Source organism: Mangifera indica, chromosome 10 (genome assembly GCF_011075055.1).
Source record: "Mangifera indica cultivar Alphonso chromosome 10, CATAS_Mindica_2.1, whole genome shotgun sequence".
NCBI lineage: Eukaryota > Viridiplantae > Streptophyta > Magnoliopsida > Sapindales > Anacardiaceae > Mangifera > Mangifera indica.
This window is the reverse complement of record NC_058146.1, coordinates 682,209-693,763: the sequence shown is the minus strand read 5'-3', so window position 1 is coordinate 693,763 and position 11,555 is coordinate 682,209. Positions and strand designations below refer to the sequence as shown.

Genomic DNA, 11,555 nt, shown 5'->3' with positions numbered 1-11,555 from the left:
TTACAGCCCTTTGAAATGGAAACCGTCTTGATACCCTCTAAAGTTTTTCAATTTATCAATTACACCCTCAAATTAAACTTCTTGGAAAAATCACTACCACCACACTAAATAAAAGATTAGCTATGTGAGTACTAAATCGCTCTTAGGCATGTCATTTATATGTAGATCAATGTGGGATGAGCGTAAAAGTTTTTCCATCCAAAAAAGAGAAAAAAGGTAAATATTTGTTATTCTACGAAATATTCAATTGTATCTACATATTATATTTTCACGAGATATTGTTTATTTTTTATTTTCATGATATAATATAGTCAATGACTTTTATTTATATATTCAAATTCAATGTACTAAAGTCTATATACAATTTTTGTGTAATAATTACATAATTATTTATTTCTTTTGTCTATAGATACTCAATTATATAGGAGTAAATAAATAATATATTTTGTATCTTATATAGTAAATTGAATCGTTTTAAAAATTTTATCAAGTTGTTACTCTATTGTATAAAATAATGTCTCTAATTTTATGTATTTTTTGTTAATAAAATTTCACTATCTACAATTTAATCATTTATGTAGGAAACATTTTTTTAACATATTCAATGCTTAAATCATAGATTATCACTCAAGTGAATTCACTTAATTATTCATACTGATAAAGTAATTTTTTCCTTTGGAGATATTAAAATTTAGGGAGTTTGTATGAATTTATTTAAATCTTTTAGATTTGAAAATTGAAAGAAAACATAGGGGTGTAAAAATAACAATCCGCTTCCTGTCAATGTGGGGCGGAGAATAGAATTTTAAGTGCTAATCCCTGTGACGGACGGAAGGTTCTAGACTTCTCCTATTTTTGGTACATGCATTATTACACCAGCTTCGACTGAACTGTTCCTGCAACGGTACATGAAACGATGCCGTTTGGTTTTTTTTTTTTGGTCAAACGGTGTTGTACGGGTTATTGATGTCGATTGTTTAATGTGCCGCCGGGAAGTTTTTCTTGGAAAACAAGTTATCCAAACCATGTTTCCTTGTATATACGCAGTCAAATAAGTTCGTGACATTCAATCGCCATACACCATATTCTCTCTATTTATTTATAATTGTCAAATTTTAATAATAAAAAATAAAAAATTCAAACTTCAAGAGAAATGCCTAATATCTCTTTAAAAAATACCAAAATTATCATTTTATATAATTTAACACACATCACAAGTAATAAATTAACATAAAAAATCAAGATTATAGATATAAATAAATATATGATATAATTATTTTTTATTCTCGCTCTAAAATCAATTAATTAAATACTATCAATTTAATTTATATTAATAAATTTATATAATTTATTTTTATATATAATATTATTCATATAAAAATTATACAAGAGTGCCTAAGTAATACAACTTACAAGGTCGAATTGATACGTTAAAATCAAGACTCTTACAAGGTAACTTAAAATGTTATATTTAATTATTAAATAACAATTGTTAAAAAAATATGTATTGCATATCATCAAATCATAAATTTATTTGATTAAATATTTTTTAATATTTATTTAATCTATCATCGATTTGATTATTGGTTAAATCAATCAAACTAATCAAAATTAGAATCAACTTTGATTGGGTCTGAAAAACATCGCTTGTGAACTTGAAGAAACATATCAAATCCATCTATATCATGAAAAAGCAACACTAAATCAAACCGAATTACCCACTCCATGGAACAAAATAATAAAAATGAGAAAAAAATTAATAGTAATTATAAACATCAATCTCAATAATCATTTAAGTGTTTCCACAAAAATAAATAACAAAAATTTATCTATAATTCAAAATTACTCAATCACATAATAATACATCAATATTTGTATCAATATTTATACACATTGCTAGTGCATAGGATATCCTCGATGACTTCAAAAAAAGCTCAAAATATATTTGAGATTATGCACAAGTTCATAATCTGTACAATCTGTTAAACTCTTAATAGAAACTTCAAAGAATTGAAAGAATCTGCAATCCAGTTGTTAAAATAAACAAATTCCACAATAGATTTGACTAACCTCTTACATAATAGCTCCACCTCTCCATAAATCAGTCAAGAAGCAGGAAAAACTGAATTTGTTTGAGAATTGAGATGATAAATTTCCTGTATGTATGAAGAGAGAACTAGAGGTGAGAAAGATGCACATATACATTATGTATGATTTGAAAGAGCAAAACTATGTGCGGTGACAATAAGTACTAATTTGTGTATTAATGATGACATATCACTATGTGATTTGATGATACTTTATTTTTACCATGTTTGAAAATGTAGAAAGTTTAAAAAGGAAGTGTACCATTCTGATATTACGCATTTCATTTCTATTTTCAGATTCTAAGGTATCCATTTCTTCCTTGAGCTTGAACACCGACTGTTCGGAGGAATGATTTCTTGTTGAAAGACCAACTTCTTTTCATATCTCTCCTCCTCTGCCAAGCAAGGAATCGGGTATACAGATACGGGCAAATGAAGCATAGTAGAATCAAAAACAGCATTGCCAAACAGAGAAACATGACATTGCGGAAACCATCTTTTAGCTCAGGGTCTCTTTGCCCTGTCCATGGAACTCCACCCACATTCATTCCAAAGACTGATACAAATGCATTACAGTTATTAATTAAAACTGCATAGATGCCTCTAAAATTTAACAGTAGCAGAACTTCAGATTGAAGAGGGAGTTTACCTCCAGTGATGATGGATAAAGGAAGGAATATTATTGAAAGAAATGATAGATAGTACAGCTTCTTGTTTATTTGTTCAGACTGCCAACTATCCAGACCAGCCTGGATCGCTGTGACACGATTTACCATAAACCCCACGTTATCTTTCAATCTCCTAAGCCGGCCAACTAACTCTTCTAGAGCATTAACATCTTCAAGAGCAAACCAATCTTTTGAAGCACACTTTTCTTTGACCCGTGGAAATACTTGCTCCCCATGTGCAATCGCCTGCGATTTGACAAAAATAAATGTAAAAGTGATTAAATGCATATGGTATTATATTTGGATCCCAAACGCAAAACATAAGACTTGGATTTCACGTTATAAAATATAAGTTTTTGGTATGAGGCTTATATGAGTTTCGGCTCTTCAATTTCAACAACTAACTTTTAGTGTGTAGTTTTCCCAAGGTTTGTATCAAATTAATAATGGAATATCAAACCCAATTTCCCAAATTAATAATAAATTATGTCAATAGAAAACATAGATTGCTTAAGTGTTATCATGGACCTTTAGGGACCCCTAAACCTGATGCCCAAAAGAAAAAAAAAAAGTATTTTCAACTCATTAAGATAATGCCATGACAAGCAGAAACCCCATAAAAGTTTGAATTCTTCATTTATTAGAAGGACTGTGTGCTTTGCCTTTTTAGCTTAAGTATTTGAGAGCTTTATTGAATCTAGCCAGTTACATGAGTTTTTGAACCACCCTAGAGATCAAAGGCAAATTATGGATACCACCAGCATATTAAAATTGATGATAACTCTTCTTTGCTTCTATACATGGCCATTGAAATAAATAGGTGGGGCAAAAGATTACCTGCAGGAGGCGCTGCAAATTAAGAAGCATTTTGGGGAATCTTCTGTCATCCAGCATTTGTTTCTTTAATGCAAAACCACCTGCAATAAAACACAATAATCATGTAAATTCATCTCATGGGTAAACAATACCAATTCAAACAGAACATAATAACTTGGAAGAGAAAACTAATTATGCATAAAAAGATGGAAAGAAACTTCAGGACATTATCATTTGACAAAATGTTAAGTTTATGACATGCTAAACCTGTACTCAATGTTTTCAGAGCCGGATAGGTTCCAGCAGTTGGACCATGGTCCACAGTAATATTAAGTTGGAAATAACAATTAATTGGGCATATATACCCCATGATAGTCCATTCCAATCATTGAATCACTCTCTTATCAATTTTAATGATTCTTGATAAACTATGCAGCATTAGATCAACTTATTTCATTTAGTTAAATATGATGACTTTCAAATTCAATCTTTATGTGAACCTCATGACAGATCAACATTAAAAAAAAGGTATCATCAGCAAGCTCTGTCTTTCCACACCTACAATAACTAAATGTAAGGACTGGAAAGTAATCTTTCCACACCTATCATATGACTGATTTTTGTCTATCCATGGCAAGATAGTAGCCAGGAAACAAAATGTGTGAAAAAGTGAAACGGTACCAATGTTCGTAGTATGTTTACGATGTACAAAGTACAATGACAAGGATAATGTTTTTTGAAAAGATATTACCTTAGGACAAAACATTATGGCTTGTTTTCCAGCGTGCAGATATAACAAAAAGTTAGAATTACCAATTACGTATGGAAATGAATACTTTTTTTTGCTGTTTCAGTAATTAAAAGGTTCTCATATTGCTTAGGCTCAAAACCAGATTTCTTACAAATCACTGAATTGCTTTGACACTCAGTAAACAAGCAGGCCCAAAATGGATTGAAGATACTGCAATCCTACTAAGTAAAAATAACAAAAAAAATAAGTCTAAAGGAATATGTCTAACCATACCCATACATGCTACCAAATTTCAAATGTGTCAAAAGTCAGCCATATCAATAACCACCTCAATATGGCTAGATATGCCGAGAATACAATACACTAGGACGAGCATTAAATGCAAAGTTTTTTTTTTTCTCAAAATCTTAATGACCGAAAAAAAGCAGAAAGTTTTTGTAGAAACTAATTTAATCACAAGATATGCAACAATTTATAGTAGGTAGGGCAAACCATAGAGTGCTTCAACAAAACTGACCTTTGTCCAACTCAAGCTCCACAGAATCCAGCTCAATCTCCATTTTAGTCAAAACGTCTTGAAGGTGATCCATGTGTGTGTCAACAATGTGAACAAGAAGATTCGAGACAGATCTTGGAACTGGATTATCAGCTTCCTCAGAATGATTCATTGTCAACAAGAATTCAAGGACATGTTCCCTTATTACAATCCCACTTCCTTCCTTTGGCTCACCTCTATCATTCAAGGGACTCTCCACACTAGGAATCTCAGAAAGCAGAGAATGACCCATAGGTGAGAAACCAAGCCGAGGAACACGACCCGACGACACAGTAATCACTGAATTCTGTGTAACTCTAGCAGCAATTCGAAATGTAAAATTGCTACAGGGCAGGCCATGTGAATTAACTCTAAATACAAGTGCCCCATCAACATGCCCACAAAATGGTCCATTGCTCACAAGTGAAAGAATGTCTTGAAGCTTCAAAGGTGGGCAAAGAACGTCAATAAGGTATTGCGCAGATTGAGAGAGTTTTTGATTTCCTCTCGGAAGTTCAACATGGTACCAACAAAATTCATTGCCTATACCTTCTGTAAGGTCCCATTCCTTAGTATAATAGTTCCCCATTCCATCAAATATATACGCCTTTTGTCTCACCATACCTGGAAAATGCCTATGTTGGTACATACGGGATTCCATAGGACGACTTGCCCCCGAGTTTATTCTATCAATTTCTTCTCCCTCCCCATAACCAAATGGTTCTTGCTCCATGACTTTATTCAACTTAGCTTTATTTGATAAATCAAAAAACTAAAAAAGAATATAAATCAAATTAATTCAATCATAAAACTACTATATTCAAACTTGCTCACTAATCAAATTCAATATGACAGACCTTCAACCTGATTCAGGAACAGATATGAAGAAAGTGTTTTGCAATGAAACTAAACGCTTTAAGTAAAATTAAACCAACTCCATAGATTCAACAAAGGACAACCCAGATCACAATTATTTACCAAACATATTAGACCATTCAACCCACCAAGATATTCAAAGTTGAACATTCGTAAAATCCCTAATAAAACACGGACATTTACATTTTTCAAACTCCATACAACTTAAACAATCATAAACAGAACACATTTAAAAAAAAAGAGAGCATTTTGATTCATTTTACCTCGTTGAAGAGCTTGAAATGCAGCACAAAATGGCCTAAAATGGAAAACCCAGTTCAGAATCAACAGACCAATGTTCTCTGCCGCTGCTTTCTTCGATAGAGTATCAATACAGCAACCTTGAAAATTTCAAATGACATTAAATAGCATTTAAATATAATTGTAAAGAAATATTAAATTGGAAAAGATGATGGACACAATTGTGAAGAAATATTAAATTAGAAAAAATAATGGAGACAACGGAGAAACGTGTGTAGGGACGGTTGCGTTGTTTCTTAGAAGCTTCCCCTCCCAAGTCCAACCCACTTCTACCCAAAACTTTCTATATAATAATTATTTAATTAACCAAAAATATATTTAGATATTCATCTATTTAGGATTTTTTAAACCTTATCCCGTGCCTACAGAACTCGACCAAAAGTTTGTAAACCCTAGAAGATAAGTCTGGTAACTCACAGTGAGATCTCCTACTTCAATACAAACATATCAAAAAGAGTTAGCGAGCACTCAAGTCTATCGGTAGTGAGTATAAAGCGGAACCTGATACATCTGGTTTTAGACTTGAAATTCAACATTTAAAATTCCCCACCTTTACTAGTTGTTCTAAAATTGGTGGGTGAAAGAGTGCAAATATGGACTCTAAACCCAAAGAGAGAGTCTCCCACTTGAACAAGTATATGAAAAGGTTTTAGTATACAAGTCTATTTACAGAGTATAAAGCTCATTAAAACAAGAAGGTGTTTTTCAGTGTTTGAAATTTCTTTATATCCAAATCAAATTTTAGAGAAAAGGGTCAAAATAAAATAGCCAATTTGTTATAAGAACATGTTTAGTTTGTTGTGAATCTAAAGGAATATTAAAGTTAAGTCAACTTGAATTTGAATTGTAGTTTCATTCGAATAAACAAAATTCGAACTGAAACTCTAATTCTATAATTCAACATGGGTTTGAAGGCTCATCCACCATTCTTTATTGGGAATGTTTTTCTCTCACAATTATCTTTCTTCTTCAAGCCAATTAATGCTAAAACTTGATCTTGCATTTTTAAATTTAAGTTAATCTTGAATTGGTCCTTGTTTGGGCTTGGTAAAACCCGACTCCGCCACTGATTATGATGATAATCCGAAAAGTTGTTGAGTAATTAATTCAATTAGACACTTTTTAACAGAGTAGATGAAAATAAACAACGATTTATGAATAATATATAGGTAGACCAAGCCCATGTTCAAGTTGGGCCCAAAGAAAACTTTCGAATTGAATGTTTTCTTTTTAAAAGTTTGTCTAATCATTATTCAGTTCTTTTGGTGGTCTCTATTATTAACTAACATGTTACCATCATTAGAAAAACAAAAATTAAACTAACATTGACCGGCTTTGTAATGTTTACTGCAAGTTATATTAATTTTATAATTAATAATTATGAAAAATAAAATTAAAAAAGTCACTAATGGCATTCATTGCGATGAATTAGCCACGTGTAAACTTTACACTTTGAAATGTTGTGATTTTGGTTAAAATCATATTTGAGATAATGTAATCCAATTAAATCGCACTTAATATAGTGTGATTTTGCTAAAATTATAACCAAAATGAATAGTATTATGTACATAAATAATATGTATAATTTTGTATTTAAATAATAACATATTATTATATTATTAGATAGTTTTAAATTATAAATAAAATAATACTCAATCATATAGTGATATGTTATTTTTATATATATAATTTTATTGAACTAAGATGATACAATTTAACTTGAATCACACCATCCCAAATGTGATACGTCAAGATCATATAATAAAAACATTATTTCGACCATTTAAAATTAAGATTTATTTATGTTGATTGAAGATAGGGGTTTAAAAGATTCATTTCCAATTTGTAAAAGAAAAACAATTTAAATGTGTTTGTTTTGTTTTTTTTATTTTAAAGGTATAAGTGATTTTAACCATTTATATTCTTCAAATTAATAAAAATATTTTTTTTAACCATCAATATAACATATGAATTTTAACCATTAGCAGAGAGAAAGAGCCTTTTTGAAATTGTATCGATAAGAAAATATAATGAGATAACTTTGGGTAGAAAAATGTCATATTTTGGTTACAACAATTATGGTTTGTTTGGTTACGAGAATTATGATATTTTAGATAGAAAATATCATTATATGATCGAGTTTAATTAAATAAATAATTTATTAAATCATATGATAATATATTAGTTTGTATTATTAACACAATAAAAAATTGTTGTTTTGGTTTTGAAATGTTGATTGAATGGGAAAGAAAATGTTTCGGGATGAGTAATCTCGGAATAAAAGGATAATATATTATTGGGAAACGTTTTTGGATGATTTTATTAGTTGTTGGTCATATTTAATATGTATTTTATCATATTTTATATATAAATGGTTAGATATTATTGAATATTAAAAATAAAGAATAAATTGATCTCAAGTGTTAACAAAATTGATAAAATATTAAAACTTTTAAAATGAAGTAATTATAGCTCTGATCACTTTATTTCAGATTTATTTATTTAACAAATATAGGCATAATTCTTGATTATAAAAAAAATTAAATATTTAAATAATATATTATTATGTGATTATATAATTTTAAATTAAAAATATAATAATATAAAATTATATAATCACATATTATTATTACTAAAATCTAATTTAATATTTATTATAAATACAAATAACATTAGACTAAAAACAGATCCCTGCAATTTAAAGCATCGCCCATGTGAATATAATTTATTTATACAATTCCTGTAGGATGCATGCATGCGACATCCAAAGTTGACTTGTGAGGAAAGGGCTAGAGTTTATGGCGAACACAACTTTCTCACTCACCGTCACCTTTATTCGTTCTTGTGAGGATTTTTATTTACATGTCAGCATCATTCCGTGTTTCTTTCTTTATTTTTTTAAAATTTAAATACTGGCTTGTTTATAGTTTCGACTCGACAACCATGAATGATACGTCACTGCCAGCTGACCGCTACCGCATTCATTGTGAATTTCCAAATTTGATTTTTTAAGTAACGTAACATATAATAATAAGGGATCTTATAATAAAATAATATTATGTATTCTTATTTATTTATATATATTATTATATAATTATGTATTATTTTATTAATTATAATATTATTGTATATCAATTATAATGTAAAGTTGATAAAATTTTGGTGTTTTCTAAAGAGCAACTTCTTATCAAATCTAAACATATATTCTATGATAGAGACGCCAATGGATTGAGTTAATAATAATTTAAACAATGACCAAAACTAATGATTTAATCTTTTCAAACTAATCTTATGGGTAATGATAAATTAAATATTTATCCAACAAAATAATAATTTCATAATAATTAGTTGAGTTATATGAATTATGATGTTATAAATAATATCAAAACTTTTTTACATGTATTTTTGTGTAATAATATGATAAATCTTAGTGAATAGACCAAATTTTGTAGGAGGGTAAATGTAACCTATGTAATTAAATCTTAGGTAAATAAAATATATAATAAATATTTTAATATGTAAAATCTAAAAACAAAACTGTAATTGAATTATTTGGATTATGATGTTCATATATCGACAATAAATTAAAGGCCAAACGACTATTTCCCACCCAAGGTATGCTGTAATGACAAGTTTCCCCCCTTTAACTATGGAAATACCAAACACCCACCCATGGCCAGTTAAAAGTAACGGGGTTAAGGGTAAAATTGTCATTTTCTCTATAATATTAAAAAATAAACTAAAATATAATTTCCTTTTGCCCCCCTAAAGTTTGAAAACAAAAATTTCTCCCCAGCCTAAGTTTAAGAAAATGGCAGTTTCACCCTAGGGTTTGGTTTTGAAATCTCCGGCGACCTCTCCGGCTCCGTTGCCGACGGCTTCTCCCTCCCGAAGAATCCTCTCCTTCCGGTGATCGGTTTCCTCCCATTTGGAGGCCCGATCGTCGCCGGAAAAGCGGTGGGAGACGAAGAACTTCGTCGGGGAAGACGAAGTTCTTCGTCTTCCCAGACGAAGACGAAGCCGTCGTCTTCGTCTGGGAAGACGATCGGCTTCCCAGGGAAGACAACCGTCTTCTTCTGGGAAGACGATCGTCTTCCCAGACGAAGACGACGGCTTCATCTTCGTCTGGGAAGACGAAGAACTTCGTCTTCCCCGACGAAGTTCTTCGTCTCCCACCGCTTTTCCGGCGACGATCGGGCCTCCAAATGGGAGGAAACCGATCACCGGAAGGAGAGGATTCTTCGGGAGGGAGAAGCCGTCGGCAACGGAGCCGGAGAGGTCGCCGGAGATTTCAAAACCAAACCCTAGGGTGAAACTGCCATTTTCTTAAACTTAGGCTGGGGGGAAATTTTTGTTTTCAAACTTTAGGGGGGCAAAAGGAGATAAAATTTTCAGGCGTTAGGGTTCTGTTAAATTTAACTGGCCATGGGTGGGTGTTTGGTATTTCCATAGTTAAAGGGGGGAAACTTGTCATTACAGCATACCTTGGGTGGGAAATAGTCGTTTGGCCTAAATTAAACTGTCTATATCCGGATATTACAAATGTCTCATGTCATGTCAAGACAATTGGACCACTTATGAATCCAATGGTTAGGAAATGTAAAAGCACGGAAGGAAATTGAGACTTTGTGACAGCGTAAAAGCAGGACGGAGATGTCAATAATTAATGCGATATTTTCAAAGATTCAAATTCAACACTCATCCATAATTCCATTCACGCCTCACCTTGCGGCGGTCCAAAACTAGCCAGCCACAAACCAAGACTGCAAATCAACGTGGACTCATAATGATATGCAAAATTTTAAAGGTAAAAACAATAAAGATGATTACAGTCTTTTCTCATCTGAGTTTTAGTGTGAAAGGTAGTCCCCGTTCATAAATGTCAGGAGGCAATCATAATAATAATAATAAAAATTTCCATTAAAGATTCTTATCAAAACTATAATGAAAAACAATATAAATAAAAGCGCGAGAAGAATATATAGATTGGCGATCTATTTGTCCAGAAAAATTTAGCCCATGGTCCTATGGTGCGGGCTGCCTTAATAAATTATGAGAGTTCTAGAGTTTTAGAGGTAGCCTGTATCTACTAATAACAGTTAAAAATTACAGATACGCTAAAACAATGCATAAATTCAAATCAGACTAATTTATGTTAAATTTAAACAAATTAAACTTAAATTAGGATAATTTAACTCTAATTTGGATTTAAATTAATAAAATCATTCAACAATGGTTCACATATTTATTTATTTATTTTTTTAAATCTGCGTCAACTCTGATTTAAGTTGACTTAAAAAAGACGAGTTTGACTCGCTGAACTACGGGGCTGAGCGCCACTCACATCTATGAATTGGTTATGGTTGCAAAAAGGAAAAACTGTAGACAGAAGTTACGGATAAACATTTGACCAAAGTATTTATTCCCATCTATGTTTTACTTAATTTTTATTTTTTAATTTTAAAAATTTTATTTATCTAACTATAAATTTAATAATATATTAATTTTAAGAGTAAAATTAT

The 11,555-nt window shown here is 30.9% G+C and overlaps 1 protein-coding gene across 4 annotated transcripts; it reads right to left on the bottom strand.

The window, feature by feature from the left end:
* Window positions 1-1,811: 1,811 nt before the first annotated feature.
* Window positions 1,812-6,782, bottom strand: LOC123228243 (zinc transport protein ZntB-like). Of its 4 annotated transcripts, none has more exons than XM_044653570.1 (7): window positions 6,584-6,782; window positions 5,997-6,113; window positions 4,840-5,629; window positions 3,593-3,672; window positions 2,737-3,001; window positions 2,350-2,643; window positions 1,812-2,156 (listed from the first exon to the last, which is right to left on the bottom strand). In XM_044653570.1, exons 3-6 carry the CDS (start codon window positions 5,588-5,590, stop codon window positions 2,381-2,383), a joined length of 1,359 nt encoding a protein of 452 aa, XP_044509505.1. In that variant the 5' UTR covers window positions 5,591-5,629; window positions 5,997-6,113; window positions 6,584-6,782; the 3' UTR covers window positions 1,812-2,156; window positions 2,350-2,380. The 4 variants fall into 4 exon arrangements, with proteins under 4 accessions (XP_044509505.1, XP_044509507.1, XP_044509506.1 ...); XM_044653572.1 differs by lacking the exon at window positions 6,584-6,782 and adding an exon at window positions 6,535-6,542 and having other exon boundaries at window positions 4,840-5,628; XM_044653571.1 differs by lacking the exon at window positions 6,584-6,782 and adding an exon at window positions 6,451-6,459 and having other exon boundaries at window positions 4,840-5,628.
* Window positions 6,783-11,555: the final 4,773 nt, after the last annotated feature.